At 59.5% G+C, this 24660-nt stretch overlaps 2 protein-coding genes across 2 annotated transcripts in view; both read left to right on the top strand.

Moving 5' to 3' along the window:
• NPR1 (natriuretic peptide receptor 1) overlaps positions 1-8504 on the top strand; it is a 32461-nt gene extending 23957 nt beyond the window's left edge. Inside the window, exons 16-22 of the mRNA XM_077841239.1 lie at positions 2670-2816; positions 3072-3195; positions 3795-3863; positions 4563-4747; positions 6850-6938; positions 7269-7360; positions 7731-8504. Of these exons, the coding sequence (XP_077697365.1) occupies positions 2670-2816; positions 3072-3195; positions 3795-3863; positions 4563-4747; positions 6850-6938; positions 7269-7360; positions 7731-7793 (769 nt within the window). The 3' untranslated portion in view covers positions 7794-8504. The remainder of the gene's footprint in view (positions 1-2669; positions 2817-3071; positions 3196-3794; positions 3864-4562; positions 4748-6849; positions 6939-7268; positions 7361-7730) is intronic.
• A 4157-nt stretch (positions 8505-12661) lies between these two features.
• INTS3 (integrator complex subunit 3) overlaps positions 12662-24660 on the top strand; it is a 69704-nt gene continuing 57705 nt past the window's right edge. Inside the window, exons 1-3 of the mRNA XM_077840910.1 lie at positions 12662-12980; positions 21498-21581; positions 23207-23290. Of these exons, the coding sequence (XP_077697036.1) occupies positions 12885-12980; positions 21498-21581; positions 23207-23290 (264 nt within the window). The 5' untranslated portion in view covers positions 12662-12884. The remainder of the gene's footprint in view (positions 12981-21497; positions 21582-23206; positions 23291-24660) is intronic.

The following is a 24660-nucleotide window of genomic DNA, read 5'->3' as shown; positions in this document are numbered from 1 at the left end:
CACGCCCAGCCCCCTCGAACCGGCCACCTCAGCCCCCCCCCCCGTCACGCCCAGCCCCCTCGAACCGGCCACCTCAGCCCCCCCCCCCCGTCACGCCCAGCCCCCTCGAACCGGCCACCTCAGCGCCCCCCCGTCACGCCCAGCCCCCTCGAACCGGCCACCTCAGACCCCCCCGTCACGCCCAGCCCCCTCGAACCGGCCACCTCAGCGCCCCCCCCCCCCGTCACTCCCAGCCCCCTCGAACCGGCCATCTCAGCGCCCCCCCCCCCCCCCGTCACGCCCAGCCCCCTCGAACCGGCCATCTCAGCGCCCCCCCCCCCCCGTCACGCCCAGCCCCCTCGAACCGGCCACCTCAGCGCCCCCCCCCTGTCACGCCCAGCCCCCTCGAACCGGCCACCTCAGCGCCCCCCCCCGTCACTCCCAGCCCCCTCGAACCGGCCACCTCAGCGCCCCCCCCCCGTCACTCCCAGCCCCCTCGAACCGGCCACATCGCCCCCCCCCCGTCACTCCCAGCCCCCTCGAACCGGCCACATCGCCCCCCCCCCCGTCACTCCCAGCCCCCTCGAACCGGCCACATCGCCCCCCCCCGTCACTCCCAGCCCCCTCGAACCGGCCATCTCAGCGCCCCCCCGTCACGCCCAGCCCCCTCGAACCGGCCACCTCAGCGCCCCCCCGTCACTCCCAGCCCCCTCGAACCGGCCACATCGCCCCCCCCCCGTCACTCCCAGCCCCCTTGAACCGGCCACATCGCCCCCCCCCGTCACTCCCAGCCCCCTCGAACCGGCCATCTCAGCGCCCCCCCCGTCACGCCCAGCCCCCTCGAACCGGCCACCTCAGCGCCCCCCCCGTCACGCCCAGCCCCCTCGAACCGGCCACCTCAGCGCCCCCCCCCCCCGTCACGCCCAGCCCCCTCGAACCGGCCACCTCAGCGCCCCCCCCCCCCCGTCACGCCCAGCCCCCTCGAACCGGCCACCTCAGCGCCCCCCCCCCCCCGTCACGCCCAGCCCCCTCGAACCGGCCACCTCAGCGCCCCCCCCCCCCCGTCACGCCCAGCCCCCTCGAACCGGCCACCTCAGCGCCCCCCCCCCCCCGTCACGCCCAGCCCCCTCGAACCGGCCACCTCAGCGCCCCCCCCCCCGTCACGCCCAGCCCCCTCGAACCGGCCACCTCAGCGCCCCCCCCCCCCGTCACGCCCAGCCCCCTCGAACCGGCCACCTCAGCGCCCCCCCCCCCCCCGTCACGCCCAGCCCCCTCGAACCGGCCACCTCAGCGCCCCCCCCCCCCCGTCACGCCCAGCCCCCTCGAACCGGCCACCTCAGCGCCCCCCCCCCCCCGTCACGCCCAGCCCCCTCGAACCGGCCACCTCAGCGCCCCCCCCCCGTCACGCCCAGCCCCCTCGAACCGGCCACCTCAGCGCCCCCCCCCCCCGTCACGCCCAGCCCCCTCGAACCGGCCACATCGCCCCCCCCCGTCACGCCCAGCCCCCTCGAACCGGCCATCTCAGCGCCCCCCCCGTCACGCCCAGCCCCCTCGAACCGGCCACCTCAGCGCCCCCCCCGTCACTCCCAGCCCCCTCGAACCGGCCACATCGCCCCCCCCCCGTCACGCCCAGCCCCCTCGAACCGGCCACATCGCCCCCCCCCCGTCACGCCCAGCCCCCTCGAACCGGCCACCTCAGCGCCCCCCCCCCCCGTCACGCCCAGCCCCCTCGAACCGGCCACCTCAGCGCCCCCCCCCCCCCCGTCACGCCCAGCCCCCTCGAACCGGCCACCTCAGCGCCCCCCCCCCCGTCACGCCCAGCCCCCTCGAACCGGCCACCTCAGCGCCCCCCCCCCCCGTCACGCCCAGCCCCCTCGAACCGGCCACCTCAGCGCCCCCCCCCCCCGTCACGCCCAGCCCCCTCGAACCGGCCACCTCAGCGCCCCCCCCCCCCCCGTCACGCCCAGCCCCCTCGAACCGGCCACCTCAGCGCCCCCCCCCCCCCGTCACGCCCAGCCCCCTCGAACCGGCCACCTCAGCGCCCCCCCCCCCGTCACGCCCAGCCCCCTCGAACCGGCCACCTCAGCGCCCCCCCCCCCCCGTCACGCCCAGCCCCCTGGAACCGGCCACCTCAGCGCCCCCCCCCCCCGTCACGCCCAGCCCCCTCGAACCGGCCACCTCAGCGCCCCCCCCCCCCGTCACGCCCAGCCCCCTCGAACCGGCCACCTCAGCGCCCCCCCCCTGTCACGCCCAGCCCCCTCTCACCGGCCACATCAGCCCTGCCGCAAGCCACAGACTTCTCAGTCAGACCCTCCCCACTGCCCCCAACACCTCCTCTCCAGGCACAGGCCCCGCTCGAGTCGCCCAGCCCATAGAGGGACGGGTGGGTCTGGGCTGCCATCCCGCTGCCCGGCCCCCCCCGCCCAGGGCTGCAGGTCTGGCCCTGGCCCTGCCCCTGGAGCGTGCCCCTGCTCCGTGGGGTGTGTTGCGGTCGCCCCGGCTGCTTCCACCCCGGTTATTCCATCGCGTCCCCGCCCTCGGGTGGGAGAGGCAGCAAGTGGGGGGCTGTGCTGGCTGCATGGCTGGCATGGGGTGCCCCACCCCAGCGAGCCCTGGAGGAGAGGGGCTGCGAGGGTGGGAGAAAGGGCCGTTCCCGCGGCCCTGCACCCTCACGGCCCCGTGCGTTGCAGGGAGAACAGCAGCAACATCCTGGACAACCTGCTGTCGCGCATGGAGCAGTACGCCAACAACCTGGAGGAGCTGGTCGAGGAGCGGACGCAGGCCTACCTGGAGGAGAAGCGCAAGGCCGAGGCCCTGCTCTACCAGATCCTGCCCCAGTGAGTGATGGGCTGGAGCCGCCCGCCTGCCCCAGGCAGGCTCCTTCACCCCCCGTCCTCCCGAGGGCACCAGGCACGCGCCAGGCCTCGCCCGAGACCGGATCCTAGACTGCCCCATTGGCACCCAGCCTTCACCCTCAGCCCCCCAGCGCTATGGGGGCCTGCTCCTCCTCCCCCAGCCGGGAGCCCCCCAAACACCTGGGCATCCAGGCCCCTTCTGCCCCCGTCCCTCACCCCGCTCTCCCTGTCCCCCAGCTCCGTGGCCGAGCAGCTGAAGCGCGGGGAGACGGTGCAGGCTGAGGCCTTCGACGTCGTCACCATCTACTTCAGCGACATCGTGGGGTTCACAGCCCTGTCGGCAGAGAGCACCCCCATGCAGGTAACCGGCGGGGCAGGGCGAGTCCCCGTAGGTCGCTGGGGGAGGGATGTGGTGCTCCCCAGGGTCTCTGCCCCAGCCGCCTGGGCACAGCCGCTGGTTAGCCCCCAGCGGGTTGGGAAGGGGAATCCTACCTGCGGTGACAGTGCTGGGGAGGAGGAAGGCAGCAGGAGAGAACGGGTGGGGCTTGGATCTGCCCAGGGCCCCCCGTCCCAGGTTCAAAGCCTGCCCTGGCGGGAGAGCTGCGTGGAGGCTGAGGGGCCAAGCACGGGGCTCTAGGCGCAGGCAGGGCTGGCGGTGCTTGGAGCCCTGGCTCCCGCCCCCACCGCGGGCACAGCCCTCTGCTTGGGCAGAGGTGCCAGGCTCAGTCTCCAGGGTGCCCTGCCTGCATCCCTGCTTCATCCGTCAGCCGCCCGGATTCCATGGGCGGGAGCCTGCGTCCCAGGGGAGGGCTCAGCGCCTCCCCCCACCCCCGCCTATCTGCCACATCTCTGGGGCTGGTGCGGAAGGGGCGGAAGCGCTCTCACTGCCCTGGGGGTGGGGGGGATCAGGCCAGGCAAAGCCTCTCACCTCCCCCTCCCACCCCGCTGCGTGCATTGCAGGTTGTGACCTTGCTGAACGACCTGTACACCTGCTTCGACGCCATCATCGACAACTTCGATGTCTACAAGGTGAGGGGGGGCTGCGGGGGGCCTGTCGCGGTGGGGTGGGGATTGCTGGGGGAGGGGGGTCTGGCCGACACCCGCCTCCACTGAGACTGACGGTTCTGCACGAACAAATAGTGCTCCCCTGCCCCGGGACAGCCCCCCTCATGCTGCCGCCCTGGTGGAGATGCCATCGCATTGCCGTGACGTGCCCCCAGCTCTGCCCTGGGTCTGAGGCCGCCCCCTGCTGGCTGGATCTGCCCTCCTGGCCCTTGAGACCCTCACTTCCGGAGGCAGCTCCACGCCCCCCAGTCGTGCCCCTGCTGCTCTGTCCGAGGAGCTGGAACTGCCCCGGAACCACACTCGCTGCCAGGCCCTCCGAGGGCCAATGCCAGGGAGCAGAGGAGCTGCCAGGCCGGCCCAGCCCAGTCTCCTGTCGCTGGGAGGAAGGGGCAGTGCTGGGGTAAGGGGAGTTTCCTCCAGACCCTGTCGGCTGGGGGCAGCTCATGGCCAGAGGCAAGAGGATGCGTCAGCCGAGTACAACGCTGGAGGCTCCTGGTCTGCTGAGGTTTCCTGGGCACGGGCATGCACACGCGTGCACCCCCCCATTTCCCCCTGGGCTCAAGCCTCACAACACAGCCCTGAGTGAGAGGCATCCGGGGAGGCGGGGGCAGCGTGTGCAGCTGGCTTGCCCCAGGGCTGTGCTCTCTTCCCCCCCCCCCGCAGGTGGAGACCATCGGCGACGCCTACATGGTGGTGTCGGGGCTGCCGGTGCGCAACGGCAAGCTGCACGCCCGCGAGGTGGCCCGCATGTCCCTGGCCCTGCTCGACGCCGTGCGCACCTTCAAGATCCGCCACCGGCCGGACCAGCAACTCAAGCTGCGCATCGGGATCCACAGCGGTGAGCCGGGGTGGAGCCGGCGGGGCGGGCCTTGAGCAAGGGCAGCATGGCCCCAGGCAATGGGCTGCAGGGAGCCCCTAGGGTATCCCCCCCTCACGCACACACTGGGGAGCACCGAGGGCAGCAGGTGCCCCCTTCTGCCCCTCCCCTTGCCATGCAGCTCTGCAAGAGCCTGGCACGCTCTGACCCTAAATAGACTGGGCCATTTGCATGGGACTTGGGGCCAGGACTCCTGGGTTCTATCCCCGCTCTGGGAAGGGAGTGGGGTCTGTGACGGGTTCGGTCACAGAGACTCCCCTCAAGACTGTCACTTGATGAGCTGGCGTGCCACTGAGAACAACCCTCCTGCCAGAACAGGTGCTCTCCACTCCCGTCAGCTTCAGCACAGCCCCAGAGGTTGGCCACGCCTCTCTGCAGTTCACTGAAACTGAGATGCACTCAGCCCAGGGGCTTCTCAGTTAACAGGGACTTTCCCAGCGCCCAGTGTTCAGCCTTTCTGGGAGCCTGAACCCCAAATTAATCCGTTTTACTCTGTATAAAGCTTATGCAGGGTAAATTCATAAATTGTCCACCCTCTATAACACTGATAGAGAGAGATGCACAGCTGTTTGCTCCCCCAGGTATTAACCACTTACTCTGGGTTTATTAATAAACAAAAGTGATTGTATTAAGTATAAAAAGTAGGATTTAAGTGGTTTCAAGTAATAACAGACAGAACAAAGCAGCAAAGAGCCCTGTGGCACCTTATAGATTAATAGACGTATTGGAGCATAAGTTTTACGTCTGTTAGTCTATAAGGTGCCACAGGGCTCTTAGTCTGGATCTGTAAAAGCGGCAAACACGGCTACCCCTCTGATACTAGACAGAACAAAGTAAGTCACCTAGCAAAATAAAGCAAAAACACACAATCTAAGCCTAATAAAGTAGAAAACTGAATTCAGATAAAATCTCACCCTCAGAGATGTTCCAATAAGCTTCTATCACAGGCTAGTTTCAGAGTAACAGCCGTGTGAGTCTGTATTCGCAAAAAGAACAGGAGGACTTGTGGCACCTTAGAGACTAACCAATTTATTTGAGCATAAGCTTTCATGAGCTACAGCTCACTTCATCGGACTCCTTCCTAGTCTGGGCCCAATCCTTTCCCCTGGTACAGTCCTTGTTAGTTCCAGCAGACATCTCAGGGGGTAAGCAGGGGTTTTCTCATGACCGGCAGCCCCTTTGTTCTGCTCCACCCCCTTTTATAGCTTTGGCACAAGGCAGGAATCTTTTGTGTCTCTGGGTCCCCACCCCTCCTAAATAGAAAAGTGCCAGATTTAAGATGGATTTCATTGTCAGGTGCCATGGTCACATGTCACGGTAAGACCCCTAGTCTCCATTCCCCATGAGCTGACCCACATGTTACTTGAAAGCCTTCCTGTGTACTAAGGCCATTTACGACTGATTGTTTGTGGAGCTCCCTTAATGGCCTCCAATTAATATGTTTACATCGGTGTTACAACTTCATGTCTCATTCTCCTAATTCCAGACGCAGAAGTAATACACACAAACAAATAGGATGAACACATTAGTAGATCACAAGCTTTCTAATGGCACCATACAAGGGGTATTTAGCGTAAAGCATATTCCAGTTCTGTCATATTCATAAGCATATTTCCATAAAGCATATGGAGTGCAATCTCACAGGGTCTAGTGGCTAGAGCAGGGGGGCTGGGAGCCAGGACTCCTGGGTTCCGTTCCAGCTTTGGTAAGGGAGTGGGGTCTAGGGGTTAGAGGTTGCGGGGGCTGGGAGCCAGGACTCCTGGGTTCCGTTCCAGCTTTGGTAAGGGAGTGGGGTCTAGGGTTAGAGGTTGCGGGGGGCTGGGAGCCAGGACTCCTGAGCTCCAGTCATAGCACCACCAGCGGCTGGCTGGGGACCTTCCCTGCCTCACCCAGGAGCCGCTAGCGTGCGAGGCCCTTTGTACAAGCCCAGCACTAACAGTGCAAGGGCTGGTTGATTTGAATGTGTGCGATCTGGGCAGGGGAGGGGTGAGCCCTGGTGGGGGACGAAGCAGCCCTGGGTGCAGCCTGCAGGGGGGGTGCCCAACACTCTCTGTCCCTCCTGTCCCAGGCCAGTCTGCGCGGGGTGGTCGGTCTGAAGATGCCCCGTTATTGCCTCTTTGGGGACACGGTGAACACGGCCTCACGGATGGAGTCAATGGGAGGTAAAGGGGCCAGGCACAGGGCTGAGCTGTGGGGGGCAGAAGGGGATACTGCGTGGGGAGGGTGCTGCCAGCAAATGGGGGGCAGAGGGGAGGACTGGGTTGGGAGTGGGGGAGGGGTGCTGGCGAGCAGGGGGGCCACCAGAGTGGAGGGGGTGGCTGGAGCTGGCTGGACTGGGCCAGTCGTCCTCCCTAGGAGCTGAGCTGAGGCTGGGCAGGTGGCTGCAGGGAGCTGGAGGGGGCTGTGTCTCTGCCTGGGGGGAGACGGGGACGGCAGAGGGGCAGGGCGGCCGTGTCCCTGCACCACCCACAGCCCCATGTCTGTGGTTCCAGCCCTGAAGATCCACCTGTCGTCGGCCACCAAATGCGTCTTGGAGGAGGTCGGCTGTTTTGAGCTGGAGCTGCGCGGGGACGTGGAGATGAAGGTGACGGAAGCATGGTCTCCCTCTGCCCCCACCAGCCTCATCACCCCCCACTGGTCCCCCTGCCACTGTCTTCCCCCGGGCACTACTACCCGCCCCCTGGAGTCCCGTTCTTGGGCACTGCCATCTACCCCCTCCCAGGGACACGTGCCCCCCACCCTCGCTCCCCTCCCTCGAGCCCCACCTGGGTCAGGCCAAGCAAGGGGGGGCTGCCCCAGCCCTAGCACCAGCCACATCTCCTCACACCTGCTGGAGCAGGACTCTGCCCCTGGCCCGCACCTTCCTCCCGGGCCAGGCTGCCCAGTGCCCTGCCTGGGGCAGGCATGGGGGGGATCCCCCCAGGATCTCCCCTGAGCTTCCTCTCCTCCCACAGGGCAAGGGCAAGATGCGGACTTACTGGCTGCTGGGTGAGCGCATGAGCAGCACGCGGGGCTGACCTGCCCGCCGAGGGACCAGCATCCACCCGCGCGCCGGCCCGTCCTGCTTCTCCTCCGGGCACCGGCCTCTCCCACAGACGCTCCAGCCTGGGGCTGAACGGGACCCTGCAGGGGGGGCCCCGCTGAGCCCAGCAAGACACGGGGGCTGGGTGTGGACCCAGCCCTCCTAGGGGGCCTCCAAAGACACTTCAAACAATCATCCCCCCGCCAGCAGTCTCTGCCGCCCGACAGCCTGAGTCGGGTGAGGGGGAAGCAGAGAATGGTTGGACTGAACCCTGGGGGGATGATGCCCACGCCCGCCTCCCAGTGCTGCTGGCTCGTGAAAAGCCCTGGAGTAGGATCACCGGCCCATCCCCATTCCCAGCCCTGAGCCCTGGTGCTGCCCCTACCCTGCTCTCTCTCCACCCCTGCGGTGAGGCCCCTGAGCCGGAGCCACATCTAGGGAGAGGATCCCACCCCTGTGAGCCCAGAGCCTTGAACCCTGGCGGGCCTCTCCCCCAGGCCCCGCCACGCTCATCCCCGGAGCCGCGGGTGGGGAGGAGCTGTGGGCCAGGGAAGGAGCCGGTGCTGCCCAGCACCTGCCCTTTCACGAAGAGTGAGGGGAGCTCACACAGCTGGGCATCACCCCCCACACACACCCAGGGTTGGGTGTCCCTGTCAGGGCGTTGTCACCAGAGCTCTACTCTTTGTAATAAAGCCTGTGTATCTCACACTCAGCGTGATGGCTCCCGCGGGCCCTGGGGGGAGGCAGGGCTAACCCTCTGGAGTGGGGAGGCTCCTGGGGGGAGAGAGGCTAGCTCTGGGGCCTGGGATCGGGGTGTCCTGCCTCACAGGGAATGGGATGAATGGGGGAGGGGGCAGTGGGACACCCGCCTCCACCAGCTTTGGCAACACCCCCACTCCTGCCCAGCCGGGGCCCTCCCCGCTACACCTCCTACCCTGATGTGTCAGCACCCCTGATCCTGACCCCCCAGGACTGTAGGGGCACCCCTCTGCAGAGCCAATCTGGGAGGCTGGCTGGGCATGTGGGACACTGCGGGGAGGAGGGGCTCAGCCCAGTCTTGCCCCAGGAGGGGCAGGCAGCCCCCGCTCAGAGCCGGGAAGCCCTGGCCCCTGCCAGGAATGCGAGGGAGGCAGCGGGACTGAGCAGGCACCTCCGGCCCTGCCAGGAACGCACAGGCCTGAACGGGCCGTTCCCTGGGCTCGTTTGTCAAAGTCAGCAGCCAGGCCAGCAGCAAAGCACCCCCCCCTTCCCCCGCCCCGCCTGGGTGAGCGCCCGGCTGGCTGGGGGCCTGGAGCTCAGTGTTCCCATTCAAGAGCATTTGTGCACTACGGGTCCCCAGGACTCTGCCCTGTACCCCCCCGCTCCCACCATCTACCTGCTCCTGTAACCTGCCCCCAGTAGGCACACGGAAATCCCGTTAGAGTCTCTTAGCTCCCCCGACTGGTCACTAGGGTCGTGGCAGGAAACCTGGACGAGTGGCGAGGGCAGCATGTTTGGCACCAGGACTCCTGGGTTCCATGCCCAGCTTTGGGATGGGAGGAGTGCGTTAGAGCAGGCGAGGTGGGGGTGGGACTCCTGTGTTCTGCCCTGGTGCTGGGTGAGAGAGGGCTCGAGTGGGGGAGGGAGTCAGGACTCCTGGGTTCTGGCCTTAGCTTTTCTGCTGACTGACTTCTGTGCTTCGGTATAGCCACCTGTAAAGTGGACTAATGATGCCTTCCTCTGAGGCCTGGGAAGGCTTATCCATCAGCCTCTGGGCCCCAGCCACGTGGGCTGCAGCGCGATGGGGAGCTGTGGCAGCCCACCCCGCTCCCCTGCAGGCCACAGCCTCAGGCACTGGGCAGCAATTCCCGGGAGCCCTCACCCCAGCTCAGAGGCAGCCGCTCCCCCATCCCAGGTGGGGCCCCGGCAGTTAAGCAGGGACAGGCTGCATGGAGGACATCGTGGGGGACAGCCTTGGGCCTGGAACGGCCAGAGCAGCCCAGAGAACGAGCACCGAGGTGGGGACGAACCCTGGCCTCGTAGGGGCAGCGCTGGGCACCAGTGGGGCTGGACACGGCCTCCCCAGCGGCACCCGGCAGGCTGGGTCTGTAACATGCTGTACCTGCCGAAGGGCAGGGCTCGGGTCCCCTGGCCCAGCCCCATCCAGGGGTTGCCCTTCTGCTGTCCTCAGGCAGGCTGGGATGGGGAGCCTGACCACGCCTGGGGTGGGGCAGGGGGAACTGCCAGGGAGCTGTGGGGCTATTCTGCCGCCAGAGGGTGAGGGGAGAATGGGATCTTGAGGCAGACAGACAGCAGGCGGGGGGGGGGGTGCGTTCCTGGGAGCCTGGGCAGGTCAGAGAGTGAGGGGAGCTCAGCCAAGGCGAAGAGCCTGGCCCCTGGGATCTCAGGGCTCGCCTGCCCTAGGGAGCGGGTCCTGCTGAGCTGCGGCTGAGCTGAAGGGACCCAATCGTGCCCAGCACCGGCCTGGCCCAGAGCCTGTGGGCTCTAGGGGAGCCGGGAAGGAAGTAGCCCCTGACCCCAGGCAGAGAAGAGCCACCCGCTGACCCTGTGGCAATGGCAGGAAGCCTGGGACCACGCTGGGGGAGGCTGGCTCTGTGCTGGAGGGATGGGCTGGGGGCTGTGATCCTTACAGCTGCCATGGGGGAGTGACTGGGGGCACGATCCCAGAGCCAGACTTTTGCTCCCACTGCAGTTTGCATCACAGCCAGGCCGGGGTCCTGTGTGGGGAGGGGGAGGCAATGAATTGCCCTGATGGAGCATGGCTGGGGCTGGCACCCCGCCGGCTGCCAGGGGGACCCTGCCTGGGATCATGCTGTGACTGGGCCCTCCTGGGATATGACGTCTGCTGGGCACTGGGGCCTCCTGGGATGTGGCCCTAGGCCTACTGCAGCATCGAGTCTTCTGGGCCCAGGAAGAAGGGCACGGCCCTTGGCCAGGCTCAGCCTGCCCCAGACTGGCAGCTTCTGCTGAGCTGCCCAGGCTGGGCACGGCAGGCTCCCCTCATGCATGGCCCCAGCTTCCAAGGGGACGGGGCTTGGTCTCCGCAGCCCAGGCAGGCTCTGGCCTCTCTGTGGAGGCGGCTGGCAAAGGGGCCAGTTAGCATCAGCAGTGATGGTGGTTCAGGTGACATGGGCACTTTGCCCCCCAGGAACGGGGCTGAGACCCACACAGGGCCACCAAGCGGCTGCCAGACAGGCCTGTCTTTCAGCCCCTATGGGCCTGTTCCGAACTGTCCTGGAGGCGAGGCGCTGCGCCCTTGGACCCCATCTCTCCCCCCACCCCCAAACAGCTATAGTTTAGGCCCTCATGGTCAGATCTCCCTCATGCCTTTGCTGTCCCTAAGCCCCCTCGAAGTCCCCCTGTGCCCACCCAAGGGAAAGCAGGCATGGCCGGGCAGGGACGCAGCGGCCGGCGATCGGGTTATCGCCCCGGCTGTGGTGCTCTCTGTTGTGCCTGGCTTCCTCCCGCACTGAGTTGTTCACTTCCCCTTCTGGCTCCCACTTCCCTGCACTCCTGTATCTGATCAGCGCTGGGACGGAGGGGAGGGGAGGGGAACGGGCTATGGGCAAAACAGGCTCTGCTGGCTGCCCTGGGAGGGAGCCAGGGGAGAGCAGTGAGTTTATCCCTGCAGCCACTGTGCAGTGCCAATAGCCCTGCCGGGGGCAGCCCCATGCCCCATGGGGCCACAGAATTGTGGCGTGTGGTGAAGAGCCATGGCTGAGAGCTGCCAGGGAGGGGGGTCAATGCACAGCCCTGTGTGGATGGGGGTGGGTGAGTGCAGAGTGCTGGGGAGGAGGGAAATGCAGAACCCTATATGGGCAGGGGTCGTCAATGCAGAGCAGTGTGTGGGCGGGGTGCGGTCAGTGCAGAGCCCTGTATGGATGGGGGGATAGGGGGTCACTGCAGAGCCTGGGGGGGGGTGTCGGTGCAGAGCCCTGTATGGCGAGGGAGATGGGGGGGGTCACTGCAGAGCCCGGGGGGGGGTGTCGGTGCAGAGCCCTGTATGGATGGGGGCGGGGTGACAGTGCAGAGGGCGGGGGGGGGTCGTTGTCAGTGCAGAGCCCTGTATGGACGGGGGAAGGGGGGTTGGTGCAAAGCCTTGGGGGGGTTGGTGCAAAGCCGTGGGGTGGGCAGGGCAGAGCCTGGGGGGGTCAGCGTAGGGTGACCTGCCAGCAAGTGTGAAAAACCGGGGGGGGGGGGGGTAATAGGAGCCTATATCAGACAAAGCCCCAAATCTCGGGACTCTCCCTATAAAACCGGGACATCTGCTCAGGGGCGCAGAGCTGCAGGCTGGGCACGGAGCAATGGGGGGGGTTAAGCATACAGCGCCCTGCACGCGGAGGGGGGGGGCACGCGCTGCGCTGCGCTGCGCGGGGAGGGGGGAGGGGCGCTCAGAGCCTCAGCCTCGCGCCTCCCCCATCCCCAGCCGAGCCGAGCGAGACGCTTCAGCCCTACGGAAACCCCGCCCCCTCCCTCCCTATTGGCCAGACCGCCTCGCCGGCCCCACCCCCAGCTGTGACGAGCCGTTGGGGCGGAGCCGCCTCCCTCCCCTGTCGCTCGGTGGCCTCTCCCCGCTGCCATTGGCCGGCGAGGGGCGGAGGGGGCGGGCCCTTCCGGCGCGTGAGGCGCTTCCTCCCCCGCCCCCCCCCCCGCTCCTAGTGGCTTCCGGTCTGTGCTGTTGGGTGGGGGGTGAGGAGGCGCCTGCTCCCCGCCCCCCTCGGTCCCCTCAGAGGAGACACCCCCCCTCGGGGAGAGAGAGCCCCTCCCCCGCCAGTCCCCTGCTCCTCCCCCCCAGCCTGGGGACCTGCCCCCTGCGGGCCCCCGCCCCCCATAACGCCGGCCCAGCCCCCCGAGCAGGAGCCGAGGGGCTCCCCAGGCAGGAGAGAGGGGACCTGCCCCCCGCAGCCCCCCCGCAGCCCCCCCAGGTGCCAGGCAGGTGCTGGGAGGAGTCTGGGGGCTGAGAGAGGAGCCCCCCCATCCTGCCAGCGGGGGAGACGGGGCAGCCCCCTGGAGCCCTCACCCCCCTTGGGCAGAGCTGCGTGGGCCCCAGGGCTGTGAGCGGCAGAGGGGAGCCCCCTGCCCAGCCATGGAAAAGGGGAAGGGGGGAGCCGCAGCAGCAGGAGGAGGAGGAGGGAAGTTGCTGCTCTCCACCATCCTGGATGCCAAGGATGAGTTAGAGGAGGTAGGTGCACGTGGGAGAGGGGCCTGTAAGGGGCGGGGGCTGGGGGCAAGGAGCTGGCCAGGGGGTCTGTAAGGGGCGGGGGCTGGGGGCAAGGAGCTGGCCAGGGGGTCTGTAAGGGGCGGGGTGGGGCGGGGGGGGCTGGGGGCAAGGAGCTGGCCAGGGGGCCTGTAAGGGGCGGGGGGGGCTGGGGGCAAGGAGCTGGCCAGGGGGCCTGTAAGGGGCGGGGGGGGCTGGGGGCAAGGAGCTGGCCAGGGGGCCTGTAAGGGACGGGGCGGGGGCTGGGGGCAAGGAGCTGGCCGGGGGCCTGTAAGGGGTGGGGCGGGGGCTGGGGGCAAGGAGCTGGCTGGGGGCCTGTAAGGGGTGGGGCGGGGGCTGGGGGCAAGGAGCTGGCCAGGGGGTCTGTAAGGGGCGGGGGCTGGGGGCAAGGAGCTGGCCAGGGGGTCTGTAAGGGGCGGGGGCTGGGGGCAAGGAGCTGGCCGGGGGCCTGTAAGGGGCGGGGGCTGGGGGCAAGGAGCTGGCCGGGGGCCTGTAAGGGGCGGGGGCTGGGGGCAAGGAGCTGGCCGGGGGCCTGTAAGGGGTGGGGTGGGGGCTGGGGGCAAGGAGCTGGCCGGGGGCCTGTAAGGGGTGGGGTGGGGGCTGGGGGCAAGGAGCTGGCCGGGGGCCTGTAAGGGGCGGGGGCTGGGGGCAAGGAGCTGGCCGGGGGCCTGTAAGGGGCGGGGGCTGGGGGCAAGGAGCTGGCCGGGGGCCTGTAAGGGGTGGGGTGGGGGCTGGGGGCAAGGAGCTGGCCGGGGGCCTGTAAGGGGTGGGGCGGGGGCTGGGGGCAAGGAGCTGGCCGGGGGGCATGCTGGAGAGGGGGCTGTAAAGGGTGGAATGGAGGCTGGGCCTGGGGACATGCTGTGCGTGGACAGAGTGGTTCTCACTCCCCAGTGTGGTTCCCCCGCCTCAGCTTTTCCTTGAGGAGAGAGGCAGCTGGCAGGAAGTTGCAATCTGAACCCGTTGTGTATTTGTGTAAAGCCCCCTCGATCTTGTCTCCGTTGCACTGGTGGGCAAGCGGTAGCATGTTGGCCTGCTAATGTTCCCAGTGGGCAAGTGGTTCTTCACTTCGTCTTTGGTTTCTCCAACTTCACTGGGGGCAGGCCCTGCTGCTTCATGTGTGGGCATTTTGGAGGGACAAGGGCTGTGGAACAGGATCACAAAGTCTGCTTTGGACTTCAGCGTTGACAGGATTCCTCATCTGTTCTTTCTGATAACAGGAAAACTGTGTCATCCTGGAATGTATTTCTACTGACTGCCAAAGCATTTTGGAGCCCTGGCAGGACCCAAAATATGAGACCTTGAAATCATGTCATTCTGCTCATTGTCTTGCTTTTTTCTCCACCATGGATAGGTGGTTAGAGAAGCAGTGGGAGTCAACACTTTTGGGATCTGTACCTGGTGCTGAGGCATTGTAAATAGTGGTTAGAACAGCTGAACAAGTTCTAGGTTTTATTCCTGGCTCTTCTTTCAGACTTTCTGCCTGACCTTGGGCACATAATCTCTCTGTACCTCAGTTTATTCATCGGTAATGCAGGTAGCTATTATTGTACCTGTCTCACATGGGTGTTAATTAATGTTCATAAAGCATTCTGAGATCCTCTGAAAGGAGCTATTGTAGGGTGAAGTACTATCACTTTAGTTGTGACATGATTTGAGCGGCTAATGTCTCATGAACTGCTGGACTGGCAGAGCCAGCTTTTTATTTACTATGAGCCAGGAGCAAATGTGTTAAGGACTGTTGAAACAGTGCCAGCTAAAATCATATTGGAAATCAAGTAGAAAAGAAAGACCCAAAAGTATCTGGAATTACTTGGTTTCAAGGTCTGACATAAATCAACCTGCTGGGCCTGAAAACTCCCGTACCATTGGTAAAACTCTCAATTGTCCCTGTGTATTTTTGGTACTAGTCCAGCTCTGAATAAAAGATCCCAGTCCTCGGAGCAGTGCCACTTTTTGTGCCTGTCAGAGCTGAAAACTCAAATTCTCCTTGAAACCTCGCCAAGGACTCTCTCCGGGGCTTGTCTGGAATCCCTGTAGCACTATTATTTAGTGTTCTGTAGTGCCTCTTCTCCATGGATCTCAGGGCAGTACAACTCTCAAATCTTGCCCATCCAGTGAGGTAGGTATTGCTATTTTACAGCTGGGGAGATTGAGACATGGACAGGTGAAGTGACTTGTTCAAGGTCATAAAGTTGGGTAAGCACCAGAACTAGGAAGTGAATCCAGAAGTCCTGACAAATGGTCCCCTGCTTTAATAGTTAGGAATGTCTCCTTTGTGCATGTATTTTAAATCACTAAAACAGTTAGAGAGATACCAACTTGAAATTCAGTCAGTTTGTAAGAAATGAGTTAAAAATAATGTCAGGTATTACACCTGCTCCTGAGTCCCCCAGCCAGTTTTAGTGGTTTTACTATCACGTTTTCATGTTATGTTTTGTTTTTTTTTTTAAAAAAAAATCCTCTTCCATGCAGCGGCATGTAAGACTCTCACAAATGGGGAAACTGACTATAGGGGGGAAACAGGGCTCACATGCAGTGCTGTCAAATGTCCAAAGTCAATATGGTGGCAAAATCGAGAAGTGTCTTTTCTCATCTTCTCATTATAATAATGTGAGATGCTGATTATAACAACAGTAGGTTCAGCAAAGGTTTTGGAGGAGTGTTGTTTAAGGTGACAATGTTCCTCCAAAACATATTACATATGGTATCGTAAACTAAAACTCAGAGAGAAAGCTGACCTCTTGCCAGCCTGCTGTGAGTTCTGATAAAGGAAACACAGCTTATCCCTGGACAGCATGCTTTTAAAGTCCCTTTAAGGAAAGGGTAACATCTTTCTTTTAGACTAACCATTTAGCCACTCTTCAAGTTTGTGTGTCTCCTATTTATTGTGACAGGGAGTTTCACTCTCTGTGTCTTAACTCTCTTCTAACACATGATCTAGTGAGGTATCTGCAAAACGCCAGCTCCTGCTGAGAGAGAAATACCAAGACCCTTTCTCTGCTATGGAGATACTGAAACTAGGGGGGTGTGGTGGGGGAGGGGGGCGTATATACATGCACACACACGTTTGTGTATACGCACTTTTTTCTATAGCTAAAAAAATGACTGTTCTAATACTGATTCTGCAGTTACTCCAGTGTGTATAGTCACTTCCCTGGTGACCTATCAGGGTAGAGAATAACTGTGTGAGGATTGATCCCTAAAGTGTAACCATATCTATTGTCTTTTCTTTAAGATTGATTCCCTAGAGTTAGTTGCTATATGTATTTGTTGTTTTAGTGTCTGGACAGCGCTAGTCTTCAAAAATATTCATGGATTTTAAAGCCAGAAGGGACCACTGTGTTCATATGGCGTGATCTCCTGCATAGCAGAGACCACGGAATTTCACTTGGTGAATTCTGCACTGGAGGGAATTATTCTTCCTCCTGCATAAGTAACATTGTCAAGCCCAGTGACTTGGGGTTCAACTAAAGCATACTGTTAGAAAGTCAATCAGTCTCCATTTAAAGACTGAGTCATGATGAGCTTACCCACTCCTTTGGAAAGCTGTTCTGGTAGCTAGCTACCTGCACTGTTAATATTGTCCTACTTGCAGTGTGAATTTTTCTGACTTCAGTTTGTGCTCACTGGATCTTGTTCTGCCTTTAGAAATAACGGAAATGAGTCTACCTGAGATCTGGGCTTTCAAATTCTTTTGGTCTTCTCTGATAGTTCTGTAAACTATCAGCCCTGAAAAAAGCCTTACTGAAAAGCAGTGTTACCCTTCCGCACTTGTTGGCCCATGTGTGTTCATTTGCATCACCCTAGAAGGCAGACTGTGAAATGGAGATGTTCCCCTTTGCCAACAGCTTCCTCCTCATTCATATTGGTACATGGGGGAGGGGGGAGAGTCACTAGCCTGTGCCATAATTAGCCTGGCAGATTTGCATTTTAAAATGGTGCTAATCCGAAAGTGATTGTGTAGAAATAACCCCTTCAGATCCTGCACATCAGCTCCTGGAGTCGCATCTGGCACCTTTCCCTGGCACAAACAAGTAATTACCCAGCTAACTCTGCAGGAGAGTGAGACAGGGTCCTTTTGTCTCACTTCTCGCAGGTGGAGTGGGTGGCTGTGTTCCAGTTGCAGGGTCTCTTGCCAGTGGTGATGGCAGAGCCAGAAACATTCCAGCTGGGTCTTCAGTTCCTGCACTGAGTTTGTGGCACGGGTAGTCTGAATGATTGGGCCAAGTGACAAGGGGCACATCTGCCCCTGAAAGCAAAATGCACCTGTTTGTGCCAGGGTTTAATCTACAACTCGCACAGCAAAATACTGGGCTGGAGAGACGACACCCTTAATTGCCGTGGAGCTGCCTCTCCACTGTAGTAAGAGCTGAGGCGTAAGTAGGGGGACCCTGCAGGGTCATTTTTATACTCGGGCTGTAGCTACACTGGCCAAAACGGGAACCGGGTTTGCCCACCTGTCTAGCTCCCTGTGCAATAACAGCTTTTCCTGTTGTCGGTGGAGCTGCACTGCTGGGGCCATTATAGACCTGTCTCGTTCTCTAGCTGCACATCATTCCTGTTCCACTGCTCAGACTCTTCCTAATTCTCGGTCACTGACCTGCTAATCAGGCCCTACCGGCACTACAAAAATAGCCACGTGAACATGGTTGTAGCTAAAACATGTTGCTCCTTTTCTGTGTGAACAGGAAAGAAATGCATTAACCGTATTCTAGCATAGGTAGGACATGGTTTCTGAAGGGTGATCATAACGTGTGTGGTTCTGTGTACCTAGGCAAGAATAAAGGATGTTTGACGATGGTGGTTCTTGTCGTGTGGACGGGGCATAATCCAGCACTAGCTCTTCCCCTCTAATGTCTGCCTGGTTACTGCAGACGTACGCTCAGAAGGATCTGTTGTCCTCGTGGCACGTGCCTGGAGCCCCTCAGGTGAAGTCAGTGAGCGGCTCTGCACGTGCACTGGGAGGTACCTACAATTCTTACATAGTACTAGTTGGAAACGCTGGTTTGAAATGAGAGCACGCCAGCCTCCGGAAGTTCACGTCCAAACTACCCCAAAGACGTCAGTCAGTTGGTGCTCTGGGAGGATTAACTTGCAAAAATCCAATTAAAATAACCCCTGTGGATTTCTCTGAGGTCGAGTGGAAGCTCTTGCCGCTCATGCCTCAGACTTTTGCCTCTTGCACTGTTATAGCTTAGCAACAGCAAGTGGATCTTATTAGGCCATTCCAGTGCAGTGTCTTGTTCGGGAAGGAAGGGAATCGGGTTTGGTTGTGATCAGTGGCAGCTGTCTGGGGTGCTGCAGAGCCAGCATGCTCTCTCCTTCCCTCATCCCCACTCCAGCCCAATGCACAGAATGATTCCGAGGGTGTGACTACACTGCACACTAGGCCTAGGTCTGTGACCCAGGCTTGTGGACTCGGAGTTTCCACGCCCCTGCCTCAGTTTCCACACTGCATTATAAATTTGGGTTTACAGGTGCTGGACCTGTGTGTCACAGCTGTGCTAACACATCCATACTGCACTAAGCAGCCCTCCTGACTCAGCTCTGGGGCTTGACCTGCATCCACACTGCAAAATGACAGGGCTTGGACCCGAGTCACAACAGGACTTGGGGTCTGATCCACCCCCCTGGCAGGTCCTGAGTGCTTTCTGGTGTGACTATTCTGATGTGTGTAGCCAGAAGGGGGGCTTAGGCTCAAACCTGAGTCCGAGCCTGGCCTTAGTGGGCAGTGTAGGCACTCCCTGAGTGGCTCCAGAGTGGGACCCATCTGTCCCCTCAGTCAGAGCGATGTTTCACTGGGGTGTGTGTGAAGGGGTTGGGAAGGTCTGAGCCAAGACAAACGTCCTCCCACTCAGAACCCCTAGACCTTGTTTAAATTCTGAGGCCTTGTGCGACAAATGGGAGCGCTTAGCCTGGCTTTGTTCATAATGGAATCTGCACCTCCCGTAGACACGCCCCTGTAGAAAGCCTCCACTTGAGAGCACCCCCAATGTCCTCCATACAATCTTGTCATGTCTCTAAAGAGCCACCCCCATAAGAAACAGGGTTCTTGTTGCCAAGGCAGGGTTCATGGGCTTTGCTTAGATGCCACCTACCAGACTAACTGAGCTTTGTTCACCCCAAAGTCTCTGCTTTTCCAGTGTTCCTAGCACCTTGCTGGCTGTCCAGCTCCTTTCCTGTGCCAGAGAGTTGTCCACACGGCTTGAGAAGCTTACGGCACTTACAAGCCAGTGTTCTGAGTTCACTAGACGCTGCCTTTGTCAGATGTTTGTCCCTTTCTCCAGTGCTAACTCCTTTCTGTTGTTAAGCGTTATTTGAGCACTAGGAAAATAGTTTAATGTACTAACCTGTTCCCACTTCCCTGGCTAGTTCTTGCAGTGTTACAATCACATTTTGCTCTATTTTAAAATGCTTTCCTCTCCCCTGTTGCTGGAAACAAGACCCACAGCAGCAAAGGAAGCTGACTGGCTGGCTACAGAGGGCTGTGCGCCCAATGCTGTTGAACGCACAAAGTGAAGTGAAATCACTTGTCGTGATTTTCAGCAAGTCACAAAAGTTCCGACGCAATCATCGCACTTTAAGCTGATGTTCTCCCTTGAGCTGCAGTAGATCTGTAAGGCCTTTTCACCTCTCACTCCAATACCAGCGTGAGTGCCATTGAAGTGCCTGTCTTGGTGATTTGGAGTGGGCCAGGGTGCTTAGCCAGACGTGCAGAAACTGTCGTGATGCACTTATCAGCCCAGTGCCAAATGCTCCTGCCCTCTGTTGATCATGACGACAGGAACGAACAAATGTTTTACTTGCTTGGGGTGAGCAGTCTGCTCCTTTCCATGGATAGGCAGGTGAGCGGGGCTCAGCGGGCTGTGGATGGCCTCAGAGAAGGATGGTGCTGTGGGTGAGGCACTGGCTTTGGACTTGGAAGAGCCGAATTCCATTCCTGTCTTTGCCACAAACTCCCGAAGTGACCTTGGGCAAATCACTTAACATTTCCATTCCTCAGTTCCCCAACTTCAAAGTGGTGACAGTGGTGCTCTCTTCTGCGCCCTCCCCTCCCCCTGTCTTGTCTACTGAGGCTGTAAACACTTCCCTTGAGGGACTGTCTCTGACTGTCTTCACTGGGCCCAGCGCAGGGCCACCCTGCTCTTGGCTGAGGCACGTGCTACTGTAACGCAAGCAACAGGCATAACAGCAGTGCTTGGAGCAGGGTACGTCCCACTCAGCGTTGTGTCCCACTCGGTGTCGCTCAGCGCTGTGAGCGGTGGGCGGTGGTGCATATGTATTTATTTGTATTTCAGTCATGCCTACAGGCCCCAGTCCAGGGTCAGGGCCCCATTGTAGCAGCTGCTGCACCACACGTGAGAAGCCGGTCCTTGGCCGTTGTCGTAGAAGGCGGTTGTGACGGCTGCTAGAAGACCTTGTGGTGCGTTGAGAGGACATGAGCGGCTGACAGCCCCCTTGGAGGCGTGCGTCTGCTATGCTTTCGTAGTCACTCTGCTCCAGAGTTACCGTCAGGGTTTTGCAGTGGCAAATTAACTGAGTTTTGCCATGTGCTGGGCAGTCTGGCTTTGAGTCCTTCTCGCTGTCATTTCATTAGCTGGGACATCCGCACAAAAACTTCTGCTCCTGCGGTTTCTTAGCACCAGAAGCTACTTACGAAGTTAGTAATTAAACTGGAGGCCCTTGGACTCCGGCACCTTGCCTGAGCGCTAAAGTCACATAAAATGAAAGCGTCTTGTCTGTCTGCAGTGAGGGAACTCCACTTGCCGCTCAGTAAGGGGCACAGCTCTACAGTATATGCCCAGAATAGTCTTTGCCATGGTCCGCGAATTGTAGCTTCCGAGAGAATTGAATGTGTGAGACTATAGCTCTGCTCTCAGAATGGGGACTGATGTCCCTGTGTCACCTTGGCCCGTGTGTCGTGTTTGTTGGCCCAAATCCACATGATGCCATTAGCTGGCTCTGCAGGTGGGGGAATGGCAGTGGAGTATTTCCAACACAGACTAGGAATAAATGAGCAGCTATGAGATAGTAGCTTCTCCAGTCAGCGGCTGGTTCTGGGGCCTGGCGCAAGGGGAGAATGATTATCATACTGGTTTTACTCTCCAGCCCCCGTGGCCCCCATCGCTGGTGTATATGTGGTGTCTTGAGCATAGATGGCAATGGTCTCCCATCGCCTCTCTCATCACCCTTTCCATGGCAGCAGGAAGTGAGAGGGCCCAGGTTTTCAAAGCTGACTAATGATTTTGGTGCCCAACTTGACACGTCCAAGTGGCCCTGTTTTCAGAGGCAGGAAACCAGTGTGTTTGGAAAGTTGGGCCCCTTAAAGGCGTCTCAAATTAGGCTTCCAAAATCACTCCTGGGAGTCTTGGCCCCCCTGTTTTGTTACTTACACAAGGCACCCCGAGTGGCCAAAGAAACGGGGGCTCTGGGATACCTGTTCCTGCTAGTTGGTGTATGGATTTGTTTTCTCTTTTTCAGAGACTAGAGAGGTGCATGGGCATTGTGACATCACTGACCAATGGGGTGTCGGAGAGGGAAGCTAATGATGCCCTAAATGCTCACGTAAGTGCCAGATGTGGTTTTTCCATTATCTGTTCTGGGGTAAGGCAGGGCGGTAGATGAGGGTTGCGGGGGGGGGGGGGGGGGGGGCTACTCCTTCCAGTTTGGCGGTGACCCATTCATGCAGCATAACCCCACGTAACTAAGTTTTACTCCAACTCCATAAAGCACACGTTCAGTATAAATATATTATTCCTTAAATATCATCCACACGTACATCTCGCAGTGATTGTGTCTTGGCAAGTTACAAGCTTTCTGTAGATACCTTACATGTTACTCTTTACGGATAAGTATTCTGTAAGACGTGTTTGGTGTAGTGAGTTTGTCAGGTCTGAGATGAGAGTTGTTTGCAAAGAACAGGGGACCCTCTGCCAAGGGGTTTCTTTGTCACAGAAGTTAATCCTGACAAGAAGAAATAATTCACCCAGAGGCACCTCCACGAGACGGCAGCCATGGGGGCTGTCGGCCAGCCAATGTGTACCCTGCTAGGAGCAGTGGAGCGGGCGCTGTGCCACCTTCACCAATCTGAACGCTGACCGGAAGTTCTCCAGAGTTGTTTTTTTAAGAAAAACGCTTACTCCATGTGTCGTAAAATTCGGCAGCAATGCCACGCTGTGTTTCCTTGCTGAAACCTGGCTGACTCTTTTGCTCTTCCATCATAAGCCCACCCTGTAAGCTTGCTTGTGAGTGCTGGACAGTTGGTACTGATCTACCACGAGAGGGGTGCGTATGCATGTTTGTGAATACGCACTTGCTTATGTGGTGGTGGTGACATGCCTGTGATTGCAGTTATCATGCACTTTTTTGCACACTCCCTCTTCATACATAGTTTCTCTGCTTGAGCTCCTCGGAATCCCCATTCCCAGTGGTACAGTCTTCCCACTGCACTTGCTTCTGGTCCTGAAAAGTTCCCACATCATCGCCTGCTCCCTGATGATGTTGCTGTGTAGAGAACACTCCAGTAATTTTTAGAGGTTCTAAAATGTGTTGGCTGCAGTTTTCTCCCCCCTTGTATCTTTGGCTAGCTGGAGTCATGGCACTAGGGGAGCCTGGCTTAGCAGGAGGAGGGATGCAAACATGGGGCCTGCCAAAGCCCACTGGTGCTAGTGGAAGCCTTTCCCATGTGGCTGAGTGAGTGAGCAGTGAAGTGTGTCCCACACAACTCTGACACACCTCTTGTGAAGCCCCAGGTGTGGGGAGGGTGCCTCACGGGGTGGCCCTGAGGCCTTCAGGGTGATCCTGTGGAGTAACCTGCATCGCGCAGGTGTGGCCTCACTGCTTGTGAGTAATGTGGGCATCCAGAAGTCCTGCCAGTAAAACCTTCAGACCACTCCCCACCGCCATGGAGTCTCTCACTTAGGAAGAGCATTGAAGCATTGCTTGAACTACGTATTTTAACTCCAAAATCTGTGCGCGTGCAGGATACAGGCACAGGACTCAATGGACTTTGCCGATATGAACGATGGGGAAGCTCTGTAACTTTCTGCTGCTGAATTCCCTGGGGGCGGCTGTGCGCTGGTACGGAGCGTCCCTGTCCTAGACCTGAGAAGAGCTTCTCGTGTCGTCAGCACCCCACCTGAGCGAGGCCTAGTGTTGCTCACCCATGTTGCTTCCCTTTCCCCTTGCAGGTGTGTAAAGGAGCCCCTCAGCATGAGGAGATCTGTCTGGGCCTCTTCACCCTGGTCCTCACGGAGCCTACTCAGGCACAGAAGGTAAGGCACGGTATGCCCAGCTCCTGCCTTGGGATGGCTTCTTTCACTGGGCGCTCTGCTTACCAGACAAGACGTTTCTAACTGTGGCGGCTTTCCAGAGGCGCCTGCAGGCACTGAGGGCTCCCTGGGCTGGTGTCCTCAGCTCAGTGAGCGATGCTGATGGTATGGAGGAGATTACTCAGCTCCTACTGTTCTACTTTCAGTGTGTTCACATGGCACAAACATTGGCCTTTGTATTTCAGCAACAGCAGCTATGCTGGGGGATGTTAATGCTGTCGTACCAAGGAACGGAGTCTTGGTGGCTGTATCTTTGGCAGCTTTTGGGTTAATTGTTTTTGGTGGGGGTGGTGGTGTCCTAAATAAACGATGGGAACTGGGGAAGGCTGTTACCTCCTGTCTCTGCGGTTCCAGAATGGAGATGTTTCTGGCTGGCCAGATGTATTTGCGTACAAAAGTAATTATCTAAAATCTGGATAATAAGCAAATTCATTCCATAAGCAAAACTGTGTGTGAGAAGCCCGGCTCTAATAAGTTGGCAAGCTGGATTTTGTTTTTAAATATCTTTTGGAATGGGCTGTTAACAGCTATTTAATTTCCTGGATGCAGGTTAGACAGTGTTGCTGCAAACCAATGAAGCGTTTTGGGAATGAAATGGAGCGTGATTTTTTTTTTTTTCTTGTAGAAATTGTGACTGCGTTGTAGGTAGAAGGATTTAGTAAAGGGATTTGCCCTGCTTTGCAAATGCAGTGAAATGCCATCCAAATACTTTGAGATGCAGATTGCGAACAGCTTCTCAGCAGGAGTAGCTAAGGCACAAGATGGGCAAGTGACACTGCCAGAAACACCGGGTCATGTGGTGGTATTTGAAACTCCCATCCTGGGCTTCTCTACATGCAGCCTTTTGCACTAGCCACTGACTGGCACTGCTTTTCTGCTGTAGCCTGCCTGCCTGCCTGCCTGGCCACTGTAAGCAGGGACCTGGAGGTAAAAACAAGAGTACAGCTTTTTGCTGCATTATTCATGTTACAAACACGCAGTAAGGGACAGTTACTTTGTTCTGAAGAGCGCAGTCCAAGTGAAGATGAAAGGCAACAAGTGTGTATAACAGACAGAGAGAAGAGGGGAAGGGTAACAGTGCTGGGGAGAGCTGATTAGAGAGCCTAGCTATGTGAGCTGTTAGCTGTGTTAATGAAATGGGTTTGCTGTCTAGTAATTGGATTGACAGGGAAAGCAGCTCCTTCATTTCCCCCTTTTCTCCTGTCACTTCTTTGGAAGCCTTGGCTGTCATATAGAAATGAAGAACATGAGTCAACAGTGTGTGTTTTGTTTAAACGTGGTCCTCTTGTTTATTGCTAGAACAGCCTGAAAAT

This window comes from Eretmochelys imbricata, chromosome 24 (assembly GCF_965152235.1).
Source record: "Eretmochelys imbricata isolate rEreImb1 chromosome 24, rEreImb1.hap1, whole genome shotgun sequence".
Taxonomy (NCBI): Eukaryota; Metazoa; Chordata; order Testudines; family Cheloniidae; genus Eretmochelys; species Eretmochelys imbricata.
Note: the sequence above shows the minus strand (reverse complement) of the source record. Positions and strands in the feature narration are given on the sequence as shown.